Source organism: Phascolarctos cinereus, unplaced genomic scaffold (genome assembly GCF_003287225.1).
Source record: "Phascolarctos cinereus isolate Bilbo 61053 unplaced genomic scaffold, phaCin_HiC Scaffold_2;HRSCAF=192, whole genome shotgun sequence".
NCBI classification, from domain to species: Eukaryota; Metazoa; Chordata; class Mammalia; order Diprotodontia; family Phascolarctidae; genus Phascolarctos; species Phascolarctos cinereus.
The window spans coordinates 407,506,864-407,526,257 of record NW_027555625.1 but is presented as its reverse complement, the minus strand read 5'-3'; the positions used below and the strand labels follow the sequence as shown (position 1 = coordinate 407,526,257).

The 19,394-nt window shown below is 37.2% G+C and overlaps 1 protein-coding gene across 3 annotated transcripts in view; it reads left to right on the top strand.

Annotated features, from left to right (window-relative positions):
• Nucleotides 1-16,749, top strand: part of UBTD2 (ubiquitin domain containing 2) — a 61,626-nt gene extending 44,877 nt beyond the window's left edge. For all 3 annotated transcript variants that reach the window (XM_078150549.1, XM_020992405.2, XM_078150548.1), the window contains exon 3: nucleotides 15,678-16,749. In XM_078150549.1, coding sequence (XP_078006675.1) covers nucleotides 15,678-16,075 — 398 coding nt within the window. In that variant the 3' untranslated portion in view covers nucleotides 16,076-16,749. The remainder of the gene's footprint in view (nucleotides 1-15,677) is intronic.
• The last annotated feature ends 2,645 nt before the right edge of the window (nucleotides 16,750-19,394 follow it).

The window sequence follows — 19,394 nt, the reverse complement described above, 5'->3', positions numbered from 1 at the left end:
CTTTTCCTCTTGAGGCTAAATTAACTGTGATTAACAAGTATTGTTGTTGTTCAGTCATTTCAGTCTCGTCCAACTCTTTGTGACCCCATTCGGGGTTTTCTTCTCCAACTGATTTTATATATGAGGAAACTGAGGCAAACAGGGTTAAGTGACTTGCTCAGGGTCACACAGTAAGTCTCTGAGACGGGATTTCAACTCGGGAAGAAGAGTCATCCTAACTCTAAGCCCAGCACTTTATCCACTGTGCCACCTAGCTGCCCAAGACAGCAAGTGTGATGTGTGCCAGGTGCTTTTCTAGGCATTGAGGACAGAAAGAATAAAGCAATCCCTATTCCCAACAAGTATATCTGTAAGTATAATTATGTATACATATATAAATATGTAGCATATTACATATATTATATAATAAGTATTTGTATGTATATTGCATGAATATAGAGGAAATATACATCTAAAGTAGTTAAGTGCAATTTAGTTTGGGAGGGAGGGCACCAGCAGCTGGGAGCATCAAGAAAGCATCAGACACTTGACGAGCACTAGCTGTGTGACCCTGGGCAAATCGCTTAACCCTGATTGGCTCACCAAAAAGCAAAAAAAAAAAAAGTCTTCTTGCAGAAGAAGGTGTCCGAGCTGCATCTTTTTTAGAGAGTGACTTTATGAGGCAGAGGTAAAGAAGGAGGGAGTGCATGCCAGGCGTGTGGGATAGCTGGGAGAAAGACAAGAAGACAGGAGACAGTGTCTTGTGTGATAAATAGGAACGAGGCCAGTCTTGCTGGATTGCAGAGTAGGGGAGGACGAATGTCCAGCAAGGCTGGAAACCTGGGTTGGAGCTGAGTGTTGTGTGAGGCTTTAAAAGCTAAACAGAAGAGTTTACATTTTATCTCCGAGGTGATAGGAAGCCCCTGGAGTTGATCGAGTGAGGGAGTCACTATTGTTATTGCCATTGCTAACTCTTTTGAACGTTGCCAAATAATTTCTGAACAGTTGGCAGCAGTGGAGTTGAAGTGCTTGATTGTTCATTTATTTTATTACATTTCAGTGCCTGGGCATGTTCAGCCAGCTGTACTCGCCCCAAATGTGTGATCAAAGCCCTTGTCCTTGTTGTAGCCTGGCTGGTAATTTACCAGTAAGTGCACAGAGTAGTCTGATTTGGAATTGAAGAGCTTCAAAACAAAAACCAGAACTAGAAGAGAATCTAAAGAATACAGAAAACCTACAAGATAATTTTGAGATGAGAAATATTACCCTTGAATTAATAGTTGTAACAGTAGTAGTGGTGGTGGTGGTGGTGTAGCTAGCATCTATATAGCATTTAAAGGCTTGCACAATGCTTTACAGATATCATCTCATTTGATCCTCACAACAACCCTGGGAGTAAGTGCCATCATTATTCTCACTTACAGATAAGGAAACTGAGGAAACAGAGATTAAGAGACTGCTCAGAGTCAGACAGCTAGGGATGCCAATTTTGGACACTAATCTTCCTAATTCTAGCACACCATCCACTGCACCACTAAGATGGATCGCTCAAAATATCCACTTTCTAAATAATAAAGACTCTGCTATTATTTAACTATTCTTTGACCAAAACGTCTGTAGAGAATGTCATGAAGCAATGAACTGAAGACAGGTGAACTTTGATTCTTTGTGGACTCTAAAGGCACTAAGATGCTGATGAAGTCTGCCTTTATTAATCTTATGTTGAGCTTAGAAAAGTGAGTGAAAAGGCAGGATTTAACTGTTTGAAATGGAGGCAAGCAAGCCTTTGGGTGTAAGAGGAGCGTCCTTCCCTTTCATTTGAAATCCACTCATCCTGCTACAGATCACTTACCTGAATGATGTTACTTTTCAAATAAATACTCAAAAGTAGTATTCAAACCAGTTATCTCCCCAAGCACTCCCTTCCGTGATCAACATTTTCTCATATTTATATTAAATGAACTTGGCATATCATGTATTAATTATGTAACTGTAGGTTAGAGCTATTTATAGATTGATGGTGATAGCATTAGTACTTAGGTTGAGAGATAGTGAGACATCATAGAACAATAGACAGTCAGTGGATTAAGCACCTACTATGTGCTAGGCATTGTGCACAGAAAGAGACAAAAGACAGTCCCTGTCCTCAGAGAGCTCACAATATGATATTGGAGACAAGGAGCAAACATATGTACAAACAAGCTATATACCGTATAAATTGGAGGTAGTTAACAGAGGAGAGACGCTGGAATTAAGAGGGATTGGGAAAGGCTTTCTGTAGAAGATGAGATTTTAGTTGGGACTTAAAGGAAACCAGGGAAGTCAACAAGTAGAACAGGGGGAGGAGAGTGTTGCAGGATGAGAAACAAAGAAAATGCTCAGAGCCAAGAACTAGAGTGTCTTGTTCATGGAACAGCTTGGAAGCCAGTGTCAACTAGAAAGGTAGGATGAGGCTGGGTTATGAAGGTCCTTGAATGCCAAACAGAGCATTTTGTTTTTTTATCCTGGAGGCAATAGGAAGCCGCTAGAGCATATTGGGGTGGAGGAGGGGGAGTGACATGGTCGGACCTGCGCTTTAGGAAAATCATTTTAGAGGCTGAGTGGAGGGTGGATTGGAGTGGGGGAGAAACTTAAAGCAGGCAGACCCCCAGCGGACTATTACAATAATCCAGGAGTGAAGTGATGGGGGCCTGCACTAGAGTGGTGGCAGTGTCAGAAGAGAGAGTGGGTCATATTTGAGAGATGTTGCAGAAGTGAAATCAATGGTCTTTGGCCACAGTTTGGATATGAAGGGAGAGGGGATAAGAGATAGTGAAGAATCCAGGATGTCGATTGGGAGGATAGTGTTGATGACAAGTGAAGAATCCAGGATGTCTCCTAGGGATAGGACTGGGAGGATAATGTTGATGATGGGGAGAGATGAAAGGTGTAATAAATTTATAGTGTAAGAACATGACTTTGACTCCCAGCTCTTCCTTTACTTCCTAGTGACTGTGGATACGTCATTTTACCTTTCTGGTTCTTAGTCTCTCCATCTATAAAATGAGAGAGTTATACTAGATCAGTGGTGTCAAATTCCCACCTTGACTTCCCTGTGGCCCTGAACCAGATTAAAATGTAATTGGGAAATATTTAATAAAATAAATGAAAATACCATAAAAAATAGCTAATGTTAATTTGTGGTTTTCTAAGTTCATATGTAGCTGGTAAAAATCTATTTCTATTTGAGTTTGACAGCACTAGCCTAGATGACTTCTAAGGTCCCTTCAAGCCTAAATTTGTAATCCTTTGATACCTTTCAGTTAGAGGTATTGAGTGGGCAGATCAGGATAGGTTTTAGTACAGAGAAATAGCAAGTTGAGACACAGTAGACTTTTCTGATCTATTCCTGTTGATAACTGTGCCAGACAAGGAGTAAATACATCCTTTGGTTTGTTAAAGACAGAACACTCAGCTTTAGGGACTGTAAATCTAGTGCACTGTGATCATTTTTATGATCTCATTTATTTGCACTTTTGCTTATCCTGTTATCAGTCACATCCAACCCATTTCTGCCTTGGTGTCAGTCTTTTCCCTCTGGGGGCTTTGATTTGCTGTAGGTAAGGGGGAAGCGTGAATCCTACATTGTATGTCCTATAGATTTGTTTAGAAATTACATTGCAAGAATATCTTGTTCATCAGCCTTGGGTAGAGTGATTAAATATGTAGGGCAGCATCAAATATTTTTTAATGTATCTTATTGATAATCTACCCCAGGTGATAGTTTTAACCTACTGTTATATAATTAATATGCCAAGTTCACTTAATAAAATTGTCAGAAAATGTTGATCACAGGAAGGAGCGCTTGAAGGAGACACATGGTTTGACTACAACTTTTGAATATTTGAAAAGAAACATCATTCAGGGAAATGATTCATGGCAGGATGAGTAGATTTCAGATGGAACCTTCAGATGGGCTATTTTTATTATTTGGCAACTATTTTAATTTTGTTTATAACTTCATAGTGAAATATTTTGAAGTCATTAAGAATAATCATGTAAAACTATTCCTTGAGGAAAAAGAACTTTTGGGGCCACACATCTAAGTGAAAGATAAAACAATTTAGACAAATTATACTTGAAATGAGAACATAAAGACAGCCAGTTACCAGTAATGAGACTCTTGAGGTTCTCCCTCGCCTTTGGAGACAGTGGCAGAGGGACAATCTGAAATGACAACTTTAGATACCATCTGCCCCTGTTAAAACTTTTAAGTCAGGCGTAGATGTGTAAGAAAAGAGGCAAGAACCTAGAGTGTGACACTGTGATTAGGTTGATCTGTAGTGTGTAACTTTGGTAGCTGGAGTTGGGCTGAGTTGTTGTAGATTGCCCCCTGGTGACAGATAGGGTGTCATTGCATCCTTTTTCTAAATTGCAAAGGTTGATATGGTATTACTAATGTGATGCTAGTCAAGAGAAGATAGGTAAGAAAGATAGCTCACTATGTCATTGTCAAGTCTAGGATCTCTCTCTCTCTCTCTCTCTCTCTCTCTCTCTCTCTCTCTCTCTCTCCCTCTCTCCCCCCCACTCCCTCTCCCCCCCTCACTCCCTCTGTCCCTCTCTCTCCCTCTCCCCCCTTCTCCCTCCCTTCCTTCCTTTCTTCCTCCCTCCCTCCTCCCTTCCTTCCTTTCTTCCTCCCTCCCTTCCTCCCTTCCTTCCTTTCTTCCTCCCTCCCTCCCTCCCTCCCTCCCTCCTCCCTCCCTCCCTCCCTCCCTCCCTCCCTCCCTCCCCCTTCCTTCCTTCCTTCCTTCCTTCCTTCCTTCCTTCCTTCCTTCCTTCCTTCCTTCCTTCCTTCCTTCCTTCCTTCCTTCCTTCCTTCCTTCCTCTTAAACATGTGAGTTACTCTTAGTCAAACCTTTACTCTTCTTCCCCTGGGCCATTTCCTCCTGATAGGCTCTAGCTCTCAACCTCACCTTTCTGCAGAAACGTAATTCTTTAAGAATATCAGTGGCAACCTTCAGGGTGGTTTTAATGGCCTCTTGGTTTCTTCTTTCTTTACTTATCATTGTCATAATTAGCAAACATTTATGCTACCAACTCTTTAACTCTCGTGAACATCTTTTCCTTCTTGTAATCTTTTGTTTCTGTTTTGATATTCTTTTTTTTACTCTATTTTCCTGCTTCCCTTTAGTTTGTTCTTTTTCAGTCTTTTTTTCTGTACTTCTCCTCCTACCCATTTTCTGACTTGCATTTTATATAATGCTTTATAAATATTATCTAATTTTATCCTCACTATTATTACTCCCATTTTACAGATGGGGAAATTGAGGCAGACTGACGTTAAATGGCCTGCTTGGCATCACACAGCTAGTAACTGTCTTTGTCTGGATGTGAAGTTGGGCCTTCCAACTCTAGAATTAGTGCTGTATCCACAGACTCACATAGCCACCTCTATCTGTGGACGTGCCCCAAGGACTTAGTCCCAGGACCTTGACACTGGACTTTTCTCCCGGTATACTAACCTCAGGAACACCATTGGATCACATGGTTATAACTACAAGTCATGCATCTATTGCCTCAGACCTGACCTTGGCCTCTTTCTATACCTGCTTTTTTGTTGTTTTCTGTTACGTATGACTTGTTTCTTCAATTGTCTCTATTTCAGGTAATTCTAAGAATTAATTTTAAAGCAAAGCTAAATTATCTTTTGATCCTAAACTGTTAAAAATGATCAGTGATTCCTTCACTCTTCAGCAACCTTAAGCTGAAGATTCTTTTTTTATTTCAGTTGCTAGTGCCATACTTAATCTATCATCAAGCCCTTGCTAATTTTCTGAAGTCCTCTCAGACCTCTTTCTTTGCTTACTGATACTGGCAGCATCTTACCTGTGTCGTATAATCTTAGAGAATTGGCAAGGGCCCTAAGAGGCTAAATGACTTGTAAGCTGTCATACATTATGTGTCAGAGGTAGGATTTAAAACTATGTCTTTCTTTGCCCCTGTACCAGCCCTGTCTTCACTGGTCCATGTTGTCTTTTACAGAAAGCTGATAAAAATCTTAAAAATCCTGTTTCGTTATGTTGAGTAACTTAAAGTAGTGTGCTCTTATATCAAATCCAAATTCTTCAGCCTTACCCTTGTGGCTCTCCACCATCTCATTTCATTTCTTGTTACTCCACAGCATAAATTTTTCATTCCATCCTACTAAAACTGCTTGCTGTCAGTTATATATGAGTTGCTTACCTGTCTTCATGTCACTCCCCGTGCTTAGAATGTTCTTTTTCCCCTTTGTTGTCACTATATTCTCTTCCTTTTTCTGAAAGGCCATCCATAATTCACTTCCTCTAGGAATTCCCCCTAACTCTTCATTTCCTTGCTGTCTACCCTTGTAGTTTGTACTAGATTAGTTGCCCCTTATTTACGTATCACTTTTCTGAAGTGCTCTTAAGATTTAGTGGCCCTGTGTTATGGCAGCTCACCCAGTCTGTAAGCTTTCAGAAAGCAGGAATGATGTCTCACATCTGTTACATCCTTTCACAATGCCTGCTGCAGTGTTCTTCACACAGTGGGTGCATCATATTTACTTGGGTGCTACTGAGGGGTGTTATCATTGCTTTGTTGAGTTGAGTACGAACAGGGGATCACTTTCTCATGCTCCTTGAATTCTCCTGGGGAGTTTAAAAGAGATGCCGTTTTGCTACTATGCTACTGGAGAGATTTGGAGACAGAGACAGACAGTAGAGGTTTAGGGTGGGTAGGTAGGTAGATAGATAGATAGATAGATAGATAGATAGATAGATAAGGACTATATATTATGGCCCTAAAAGATTCTAAAGGGTGATACTCAACAATTGACTTGAAGAAACTATAGGAATTGGTTTGTCTTATACAGACCCTAGAGGGTACTTTATGGTTATAAATATTTAATTTGAGGGAGAAGGTAAACTATAGTCTTAAGATGAAATTTATGCATTTTTGTTTACCTGTGATTCTCTAACTTTCCCTACTTTTAGTTACTTTAGATTTTAATCTGAAACTGAAATATTTGAAATCCAAGTTATATTACGGCCAAATGATAGAGAATAGTAACAAGTAATAGCGCATTACTAAATTACTAACATTGTAATACAAATATCCAAATATGAAGATTCTTGAGTGACAAAAATTTTCTAGTAGCTGACTTCCAGACTTCAGCCCTGCCTGTCCTGAAAAGTTACTTGAAGGTGAGAGAGTTGTAGTAATCATTTTTGACAACTTGTCTATACCTGAAAGTTCCCATTCAGACTCTCTTACTGCACTTTAGGCTTAAAAACCCAGGTCTGACATATAGGGCCACGAGAAGAAGCGGCATCACTGACCTGTCCTACGTGAAGAAGTGTTTTAGAATCTGTAAAAGCACTTCCTTGGTGACAGAGACTGTTTGACATTTGCATTTGTGTCCCCAGCAGTTCTCTTGGGAGTAAGCAATATAAATGAAAATTGATTGATTGAATGAAATGTATTTAATGAATAAACAAGTGAATAACCCAAAGCTAAAGCGTCCATCTTAGGATACGCAGTGGTTAGTACAGCAGATACCTTTCCTTAAGAAACACTGATTTGATATTGAGCTAGGTATAGCACTCATCTATTTGCACATGCATATTGTCTGAAGAAAATATGCAACAGTGACTTCCCATGCTTATTTTGCTAGCTAAGACTGAGAATTTATTTGACAGCAGTCACTGTGTCACACTGGTAATGTTAATCATTACAACCAGAACTAGAAAATCAAATAAATGATTTAACTTTCCATTCAGTGACCAGAGAAATGATGACCTATGATCACTAACATTTACATAACATTTTAGGATTTGCAAAACACTTTTTAAATATTATCTCATTTATCCTTACAACAATCCTAGGAAGTAGTTGCTGCTATTATTAGCCCCATTTTACGGATAAGGAAACTTAGAGATTAAGCGACTTGCCCAGGGTCATTCAGCTGGATTTGAACTCTTATCTTCCTGATTCTACATCTGGCTATCTACTATGCCACCTAATGGCCAGAGGAGATTGGTTCAGCCTCTCATTTTATAGATAAGGCCCAAACTGGTGAAAAGACTTGATGGAGGTGATACAGCTTGTTAGTAGGAAAACTGGGATTAGAATTCAAATTTCCTGACCCTTGATCTGAGGAAGCTGTAATGGAATGTTCTGCCTCTGGCACATACTGCCTATGTGATCACAGGCAAGTCACTTAACCTTTAAGCCCTAGTTTCCTTCTCTATAAAAATGGGAATAATATTTAGTTCAGAAGGTTATTGTGAAGATTCAGTGAGATAATACTGCGACTTAAATAATACTTTAAAGTTTTCAAAATGCTTTACATGCATTAAGTTGATGCTTATGACCCATGACATTGAGATATGTGCTTTGACTCAATTTTCTGATATTGAATTTGCACTGACCTCTATGTACTTTTTTTCTGTTCCACCTCCCCTTATAACCAGGAGTAAAATAGCTGACTAGACTTGCAGGTGCAGTGTGTGACCGTAAAACAAAGAATCTGACTGGTATCATCTGTAAAATGAAGGGCCTATTCAAATGACCTCTGAGAAAGCGTCTACCTTTTAAGCTATGATCCAGTGTTCTTAGTTTATAAATTATAATGTATGTACAAATAGCCTATGTAAGTTCATAGGAACAGAGAATAAATGTAATATATGGATTCCTGTTGTGCAGGGGTCAATGTCTGATGATAATTTTTTGAAGTAGATTCATTTCCATGGTGTCATAACCAGGGATTAATAGGTCAGAAATGTTACAGCTTGAATAATGCTTCCAAACACATAGAACAGGTGAATGGAGATCAGGGCCAGAATGTAAAGCTTGTCACGTGATCTTTTTGCTGCTATCCTGACCCATTCAGTGAACCATCTGGAAAGGTTAGCTAAATCGGATTTAACTCTCACAATATTGATTGCTGGCCTTTAGAGCTTGTTTGAACTCATAATCTAATTCCATTTCAGATGTTCTATATCCTAATGGACTGAGTCAGTGTTATATAGTTCGTAGAGGACCAGTATTTGAGTCAGAAAGGACCTGGGTTCAGTTCCTGCCTTTTGACACAATACTGTCTGTATGATAATGGATGGGCCCAGGGGTATAATGGTAAATGTTTTAACAACTGGCTCTCTTCAGGAACAAAATGTATACATGGCACGTTTTTAAGCTAATCTTCATTATTAACATATATTCCATCACTTTCTTAAATCTAAACAATCAACAAAACAGTCCATGATTTGTAGATTTGCTGATTTCTGATGTATAAGTTCTGACACGGAAAATTTAACAATCCCCACAGATCAGTTTGAGCTGGCTCCAGCGTGTTGTTGTTAAGTCTTAACTGACTCTTCATGACACCTTTTGGGGTTTTCTTTCCAAAGATACTGGAGTGATTTGCCATTTCCTTCTCCAGCTCATTTTACAGATGTGAAAACTGAGGCACACAGGATTGTGACTTGCCCAGGTTCACATAACTAGTAAGTATCTGAAGCTGAATTTGAACTTGAGTCTTCCTGACTCCGTGCCGCTCTATCCACTGTGCCACCTAGCTGCCCAGTTATCCCTGGACAACTCAGGCAGTTTTTCAGTACCTTGGATCAGTTCTCTAAGACTGAAAGTTAAACAAGTTGCTGATTTTCATTGACTGATTTACATTGATAAAAGCATACATTAATAACTTTTGCTGTTTCCTTTCTAACACTAAATAGTTAACTAAAGATAAGAGCCTCTGTATACTCTAACTCCAAGTAATGTAGACCCTAACAAGGATTGTGTGGGGATCCTATACCTCTATACCTATGCCACTCTACACAATAATTGTAGAAACACATTTTATAGCTTATATGTTTATTGGCCTTCTATTTCCCCCTAAAAGTCTCTGATCTGCACAGAGGAAATCTGCCTAAATATTTATACTTAAAGACTGTGGTTTTATATAATAGTTTTAAGAACCAAACCACTACTGACAGTCTGGTGTTCAAGTTGAAGTCTGGGCAAGGTCCTGTCTCATCACAGTGAGTATCATTACATCAAAAAGCTCATTAGAGCAAAATCATTTCCATTCCGAAAGGAAATGGTCCTTAATAATATGTTGTTGAACTTTAACTTGAAATTAGCAATTAATAATTCAGTAGAACAATTTATGTTTTCTGAGCTAGCTAGTCAGAAACCTAAATTTATTTACCTCATTTCCTCACGTACCCCCTACCCCTTGCCATCCTGTTAATCTTGTTTGTTAATTAGCTTTAGGAGAAACATCACTTTTGTAAGTGTGATGTGATTAATACTCTTTTACTCTGCATCAGGTAGAAGACATCTGGGAATCTTCTCATCTGTAAGGATCAAAGGACATATAGGCTAGCTATCATAGAACTTTAAATGGTTTATTTCCTCTTCATCCTTAGAAGTCATCTAGTCTCCACCTTTTTAATTTGACAAATGGGACAATTGAAAATTTGACTGACTTGCCCAAGGTTATACAGTGGCAGAGCTCAGACTGGAAACCCAGGTTTTCTGACTTTTAGTCCTGTGCTTTTTACAACATAACATATCTCCTCTTCTAGTAGTGCAGGATATGTAAATACTTTAATTATAAGTGTTGTGGCTGCTTAGGGTTAATTTTTAAAAATAAATGTAGTTTCAGTCCTTACAATTTGGATACCCTTTTAAAATTGATTCTAACAATAAAATTGGGAGATTTGCACAGTTAGTGTCCTTTTAGCTCCTCCACTGAACTTTTACATAAATATGAATTATTTCTGAAATATGACCTAAAATGATTTAGTAGGAAAAAATCCAGAAGCTCAGATAAAACTATAGGTCGAGTTGCTTGCTGATTTGTGATCTCTTGCCTTTATGTAATCATGTACTTGGCATACCTTCTCATCTCTACCTGTTGAAATATATCTTTCCCTTCAGAGTTCAAGTCAGGAACCACTTCCGCATGAAGCCTCCCTGAATTCACCAGAGTAAACATATTTTCTTCTCAGATCTTGCTAGAGCATTTTGTATAGATATTTTCATTGTCCCTATCACACTTTACCTCTCTTTATATTTTTGTGTATATGCATATATATTGTCTTGACTTTAGTAGATCCTACAGCCCTTGAAAATAAGGACCGTATTGTTGTTTTTGTTTGTATTCATAGTTTTCAGAACTTTTCTTTTGCAATTTGAATTACACATAATTTTTTTAACATTTGTTTTGTTAAATTTTGAGTTTCAAATTTTCTTCCTCCCTTCCCCCGTACTCCTTCAGAGGGCAAGAAATTTGATATAAATTATACATGTGCAGTCATGCAAAACATGTTTCCATTTAGCCTTGTTGCAAAAGAAAACAGACCAAAAAACCAAGATAAATAGGGTTAAAGAAAAAGTGCTTCAGTCTGCATTCATATTCCCATCAGTTCTTTCTCCGGAGATGGATAACATTTTTCATCATAAGTCTTTTGGAATCGTATTGGATCTTTGAATTGTTAAGTCTTTCAGAGTTGATCATTGTGCAGTATTGCTGTTACAGTGTTCTCCTGGTTCTGCTCACTTTACTCTGCATCAGTTCATCTAAGTCTTTCCAAGTTTTTTCTGAAATTATCATGTTCATTTCTTATAGCACAGTAGTATTCATTACAATCATATTCCACAACTTGTTTAGCCATTCCTTAATTGATGGATATCCCTTCAATTTCCACGTTTTTGCCACCACAAAATGAGCTGCTATAAATAGATCCTTCTCCTGGTTCCCCCACCCCTTTTTTTTTTATCTCTTTGAGATACACATGTAGTAGAGAGATTGCTGGTAGAAAAAGCATGCAGTTTTATAGCCCTTTGGGCATAGTTCCAAATTGCTCTCCAGAATTGTTGAACCCAGTTCACAATTCCACCAGTAGTGTGTTAGTGTCCCAGTTTTCCCATATCCCCTCCAATATTTGTTATTTTGCTTTTTTTGTTATATTAGCCAATCTTAACAGGTGTGAGGTGGTAGCTCAGCATTGTTTTAATTTGCATTTCTCTAACCAGTACTTATTTAGAGCATTTTTTCATCACTATAGATAGCTTTGATTTCTTCTTCTGAAAATAGCCTGTTCATATCTGTTGATCATTTATTGATTGTGGAATGACTTCTGTTCTTATACATTTGACTTAGTTCTCTATATATTTGAGAAATGAGGCCTTTATCATAGACACTTGTAAAAAAATTTTCCCAGCTTTCTGCATTTCTTCTAATCTTGGTTGCATTGGTTTTGCTTATTCAAAACCATTTTAATTTAATATAATCAAAATTATCCATTTTACATCTCATAATGCTATTTCTTCTTTGGTCATAAACTCTTCCCTTATCCATAGGTGGTAAACAGGTGGTAAACTACTCCTAGCTCTCCTTATTTATATCATCACTCTTTATGTCTAAATTGTGTACCCATTTTGACATTATCTTGGTATACGATGTAAGACATTGGTCTCTATACCTGGTTTCTGCCGAACTGCTTTCCAATTTTCCCAGCAATTTTTGTCAGTGAGTTGAGTTCTTGTTCCAAAAGCCTTGGGTCTTTGAGTTTATCAAACTAGATTCCCATAGTCATTAACTACTGTATGTCGTGTACCTATTCTGTTCTACTGATCCGCCACTCTATTACTTAGCCAGTATCACATTGTTTTGATGATTACCACTGTATAACAGTTTGAGATCTGGTACTGGTAGGCTGCTTTCCTTCACATTTTTTTTTCATGAATGCCCCTGATATTCTTGATCTTTTGTTCTTCCAAATGAATTTTGTTGTTTTTTCTAAAATAAATTTTTTGTAGTTTGATTGGTATGGCACTGAATAAGTAAATTTTTTAGGTGGTGTTGCCATTTTTATTATATTGGCTTGGCCTACCCAAGAGCAATTAATATTTTTCCAGTTGTTTAGATCTGACTTTCTTTGTGTGAAAAGTGTTTTATAATTGTATTCATAGAATTCCTGGGTTTGTCTTGGCAGGTAGATTCCCAAGTGTTTTATATTATCTGCAGTTATTTTAAATGGAATCTTTCTTTCTTTCTTTTTATGTCTTCCTGCTGGACTTTGTTGGTGATATATAGAAATGCTAGTGATTTATATTGGGTTTATTACATATCCTGTAACTTTGCTGAAGTTGTTAATTATTTCAGCTAGTTTTTCAGTTGATTCTCTAGGATTCTTTAAGGATACCATCGTATTATTTGTAAAGAATGATAGTTTTGTTTCCTCATTGCCTCTTCTAATTCCTTCAATTTCTTCTTATTGTCTAATTGCCATAGCTAGCATTTATAGTACAATATTGAATTATAGTGTTGATAAGGACATCCTTATTCACCCTTTATCTTAGAAAGTTTTCTCCTGCATGCCTGTTACAAATAATGCTTGCTGATGGTTTTAGATAGATACTATTTGTCATTTCAAGGAAAACTCCACTGATTCCTGTGCTTTCTCACATTTTTAATAGGAATGAGTGTTGTATTTTATCAAAAGCTTTTCTGAATTCATTGAAATAATTATGATTTTTGTTGGTTGCATTATTGACTTATGGTCCATTATGCTTGTAGTTTTCCTAATATTGAACCAGCCCTGCATTTCTGATATAAATCCCACTTGATTATAGTTTATGATCTTTGTGATATATTGCTGTAATCTCCTAAAATTTTTGTATCAGTATTCGTTAGGGAAATTGGTCTATAGTTTTCTTTTTCTGTTTTTGTTCTTCCTGACTTAGGTATCAGTACTACATTCGTGTTGTAAAAGGAGTTTGGGTAGGACTCCGCCTGTTTTTGCAAATAGTTTATGTAGTATTGGAATGTGATTTAAATGTCTGGTGGAATTCACTTGTGAATCCATCTGGTCCTGGGGATTTTTTCTTAGGGTGTTCATTGATAAGTTGTTCAGTTTTTTTTTCTAAGGTAGGGTTATTTAAATACTCTGTCTTCTGTTAGTCTTAAAAATTTATATTTTTATAAATATTCATCCAGTTCACTTAGATTGTTAGATTTATTGGCATGTAATTGGACAAAATAGCTCTTATTAATTCCATTTTTAATACTGGTAATTTGATTTTCTTTTTTGAAATCCAGTTAACCAGTAGTTTGTCTATTTCATAGGTATTTTCATAAAACTAGTTCCTCATTTTATTTATTAGTTCAGTGGTTTTCTCAGTTAATGGTTTTATTAATCTCTCCTTTGATTTTCAGCATTTCCAACTTGGTGTTTCATTGGGGATTTTAAATTTGTTCTTTTTCTAGCATTTTTAGTTGCATGCCCAGTTCATTGATCTGCTTTTTCTTAGAGCGTTTTCTTGATGTCAGCATGTAGAGAGATACATTTTCCCTGCATTGGTTGCATCTCGAAAATTTTGGCATGTTCTCTCATTGTTGTCATTCTTTTTAATGAAATTCTTGTTTCTATAATTTGTTCTTTGACTCACTCAAAGTTTCCAATTAATTTTCAATCTTTGTTTCCATAGCTCTTTATTGAATATAATTTTTATTGCATTATGTTCTAAAAAGGATGCATTTATTATTTCTGCTTCTACTTTTGACTGTAAGGCTTTTATACATGTTAAATGTTTGTGAAAATGCCATTTACAGCTGAGAAAAAGATATCTTCCTTTCTATTTCCATTCATTTTCTCCAGAGGTCTATTATATCTGACTTTTCTAAAATTCTATTTGTGTTCTTAACTTATTGTTTGTTTATTTTGTGGTTAGATTTATCTAGTTCTGAGAGGGGAGTGTTGAAGTCCTCTAGTAGTATAGTTTTACTGTTTATTTCCTCCCATAACTCATATAACTTTTCCTTTAAGAATTTGGATGGTGTACCATTTGGTCCATATATGTTCAGTATTGATATTCATTGTCTGTTATAACTTTTTTGCAAAATATAGTTTCCTTGCTTATCTCTTTTAATTAGGTCTACTTCTGCTTTTGCTTTGTCTGAGATCAAGATTGCTACCACTGCTTTTTTTTTTTACCCCAGTTGAAGCATCATAGATTCTGGTCCACCCCCTTACTCTATATGTATCTCTATTTCAAGTGTGTTTCTTATAAACAATGTGTTGTTGGATTCTGGTTTTTAATCCATTCTGCTATCCACTTCCATTTTATGGGTGAGTTCATCCCATTCACGATCACAGTTATAATTACTGTGTATTTCCCTGCATTCTATTTTTCCCTGTTTATCCTTCTTTCTCTTTTTATCCTGTCCCTCCTCAAAAGTCTGTTTTGCTTCTGACCTCTGCCTTCTTTAATCTGCCTTCCCTTTTGTCATTCCCTGTCCCTCCTTTTATCCCTTTCCCTTCCTACTTCCCTATAAGGTAAGATACATTTCTATACCCAACTCTATATGTATGTCATTCCCTCTTTGAGCCAATTATGATGAGAATAAGGTTCAAGTGTTGCCTGTCACCACCGATCCTCCCCACCCCCAAGAACGGCAGCTTGAATACGGATGCTTAATGCGTACTTTCAAATTGAATTGAAAACTAGATAATAATAATTAACCTTGCTGGTTTTTACTTATCATTGCTAATCAGCTAGCAAGCTGACACCTCAACTTTATATTATATTGCCTACAGAAGACACTAACAGGTGACTTGGAAATTTCCCAAAGTATATATCACAATGAATTAATTCAGATCACTGTTGCTTTTTTCCTCCTTTTGAAGGTGCCCTTACGGAGTGTTATGATGAACTGGGAAACAGATATCAGCTTCCAGTCTATTGCTTGGCCCCACCAATCAACATGATAGAAGAAAAGAGTGACATAGAGACTCTGGATATTCCTGATCCAGCACCGAATTCTGGATATGAATGTCAACTCCGTTTACGTCTTTCCACAGGCAAAGATCTCAAACTTGTGGCTCGTAGTACAGACACAGTATACCACATGAAGAGGAGGTTGAATGCAGTGGAAGGGGTAGAACCAAGTAGTCAGCGCTGGTTCTTTTCAGGCAGGCCACTCACTGACAAAATGAAACTGGAAGAATTGAAGATCCCAAAGGACTATGTAGTACAGGTTATTGTGAGCCAGCCTTTGCAAAATCCAGCACCAGTTGAGAACTGAACTGGTCTTGTCGGCTGGTTTTCCCTTTTGGTTTTTCCTCCTTTATGGCATGAAATTTATTTTCACTGCCCTTATTTACCTGTGAGTTCTGAGGAATGACCAATGAAAAATTCCATCTGTGATGGAGATCTACATAAAAAATAAAACACAAAGAGCCAGCCTTTGAGACTCATATGACTGCCATTTCTAATGCAAGAGTCAACAAATGAAATAACCATTTATTAAAAAAAAAAAGAAACCTAACATAAATGGCTTTGTTTAAATGATTTGAACAATGAATAAAGCAGCTATCCATGAAGAACAGCACCTTTTGAATTCAGAATAAGTTTTTTTAAGCAAACCAAATTAAGCTATTTCAAAAAATTCCTACTGCATAATTTACCCCCAAATGTAGCTTTTTTTTGACGGCAACAGAAGTGCAGTATTTGTGATGTTTCTTTTCTGATTTTAACTGCTGTTATTCAGACTCATTCATCAAGGGGAAAAAGTGGGAAAAATATTCCTAGCATTGTGTTTCAGCATTGCTTTCCCTTTTTTCATGTGTTGAGGTTTTTATGTTCATACCAACCAATTTTGGTACCTTTTTTCAGTCTGGTGGTAGGCAGACTTATGCTGTTACTGACTCTGGAGCACTAGGCAATAACTTAGTAAATACAGTAAAATCTCTTATGTTATATTGCACTTGATTCACAGTTCTTTTGTCCTCCTGCCTGCCGCAGTGGTATCTGGAAATATCTCCTGAATTGTTGACCTCTATTTCCACCTTTATCCTCAGGAGGCCACTCCACTAATACCTTTGCTACTCCTGTCTGGGGGAGAAAAAAAAATCAGTAGTCATGGCAGCTCGTGCTTCAAATGCACAACTGCTTTGAAGTAAGTGTATGTGTTCTCCCCTACAGAACAACGTGAGGGGCATCTTTTTTGGGAAAGAGAATCAGAATAGGGCTACACCAGCCATTCTACTGCATACCCTGACCTAGACTCCGTTTCAGGGCTGTATGGACTGCATGGGAACAGTGAAACCGAATGTCCTCACAGGAGGATGGAATGATTCTACCTTTTCCCTCTGCCTTGCATGAAGAATGTAAGGACCGCCCATTTCACCTGTGCCTAGGAGGAGAATTGTGCCTGTTTTTCATCCTAGTCATCAGATAATAGCTCACATTTCTATAGTGCTTAACACTTTACAAAGCACTTTCCTTATTTTAACTACTCAGTGTGAAAGATTTCCTGACATTTAAACACCAGCACTAAAAACAGTTCACTGAGGCCTGGCTTCATACGCTAGACATAGCAAGCTTTTCTTCAGTACTTCCTAATTCCCTGTTCATTATTTCCAGTTATGCTGGATGGTAATTTTTCTCCATCGTACTTTCTTGGATAATGTATGTATAAGGAAATACCTGGGAAATGAGAGTGAGGGACCGAAAAAGCTTTTTGGTTCATTTGGTCTGTGAAGTGTGTCCTGGCCTCAGTTCAAGCTGCCAGAGATTGAGATTGTGGGCTTATTGATTCTGTAAATGGGAAGGGAGTTGATACATACTGTTAGCCAACGTCCCATGTTATTTCAACTTTGTATCCCTCAAAAAGAAGAATAGAGGAAGGAAAATCCTTTTACTGGAGACAAAAGAAGGTCAAAACTTCAAACAGTTCAAATAATAAGCTTTATTAACTTTCACAACAAAATGGAAATTAATTTTAAATGGCCTGAAAATAGTGTTAAAATGATAGGATGACTAGACAGGAGATATCTATAACTTATTTGTAAAATGTTTCTTAAAAAATATGAGCTAATTTCAGATCTCTCTTTTATTTAATTGCCTTAAGATTGTGTCTGCTCAAAGCCTGGAATTCAAGAGAAGTTTGAAGCATTAATTTCAAGAGTAATTGTTAGATGCTGGGGAATGGAGCCCAGCACTGCGTTACTTTGATTAACACTCCTGCAGTTAAAGAATTGCATCTTGTTTGTTCATTTGCATGTCACAGGGAACTTCAACATCCCTTAGTCTTCGTGGTTGGAAGAAAGAAGTTCAGATGTATTGCACTTCAGTTCATTTTTTTAGGCCATTCATGGCAGTAGGTAAAAGTTTATTTTTCTCTTGAGGGATTACAAGTTCTCTTGTGGATTTTGTTTTATTTTAAAAGAATTTATATGTTAAACCACGGTTCTTTTGGTATGATTAAAACAACTAACCTGGCTGAGGAAATTATGGTGCTGTTTAATTGTAAATAGACTATTCTAAGGTTGGATCAAGACTTGATGTATATAACCTGAGCACGTAGGGTTTTTGTACTTTTAAAAATGTCCTCCCATTTGTCTTGTCAGGTAGCTAAGAGCTCTTACTAAGTTTTTTTGTAATTATGGTTTTTTAAAAAAAATTATTTAAGGGTGATCTGCCTCTTTCCAATAAGAAGTGTGAAGTTTTTCTTTTTTAAAGTCTTAGTTCAGTAACTAATAAGTTCTTTATCAGAATGAGGTTCTTCAGACCAGTTCAGACATGGTCATTTGTAGTTTTGTATCATCTCCTGTGTTTAAGTCTGTAACTCGTCTGTCTTGGTCTCATTTTTCAAATACATCATTTTTGTTTTGAACCTTATACTTTACATGAAATTGATTTTTGAAATTTTATCTTGCTGATAGGCAGCAAGGCACAGTGGTTAAAGATTTGGCCAACAAGTCAACAAGACCTGGGTTTGAGTCTCTTGATACATGCAGCCAACCCTGCCTTGGGAAACTCTATGAGACTGGCAAAGCCAGTCTGCATTGATAGAGAGAGTTTCTTCATTAGAAGTTCTTGAACCAATGAAATCACAGTTTTAGTCCAAAAATAATCCCTTGAATTTTTCTTGTGTTGGACCAGAGAATGAATTGAAATTTAAAATCCTGTCTCTCCCTGCCAAAGACCTTGCTAGGAATTTTGCAAAATTCATAAATATTGCAAAATTTCAAGTAAAACCTTCAGAAATGGTCCATTTTTGGTAATAGCAAAATTAGTAGCTGTTCAGCCTTTCCCACCAGCTGTAGGTACTATTTGTGTAATATTTTCACTGACAGATATAAGACAACCTGTCTCCCTTACAGTAGCTGTTCTCTAGTTTTACATCGCTTTTGCATTTTCCCATGTAGATTAGAACTGTGTAGATCACTTGACAACAGTAGCTGAGGGCAGGATAATATAATAGAATTGGAGTCAAGAAGAACTGGACTTGAAATCTGGTTCTGCCTTGTATTACTTGTTTGGCCTGGGGCAAATCATCAACTTTCTGGGCCTTCATTTTCTCATCTCTAAGTTGATGAAACAATTTAGGTGATCTTTCA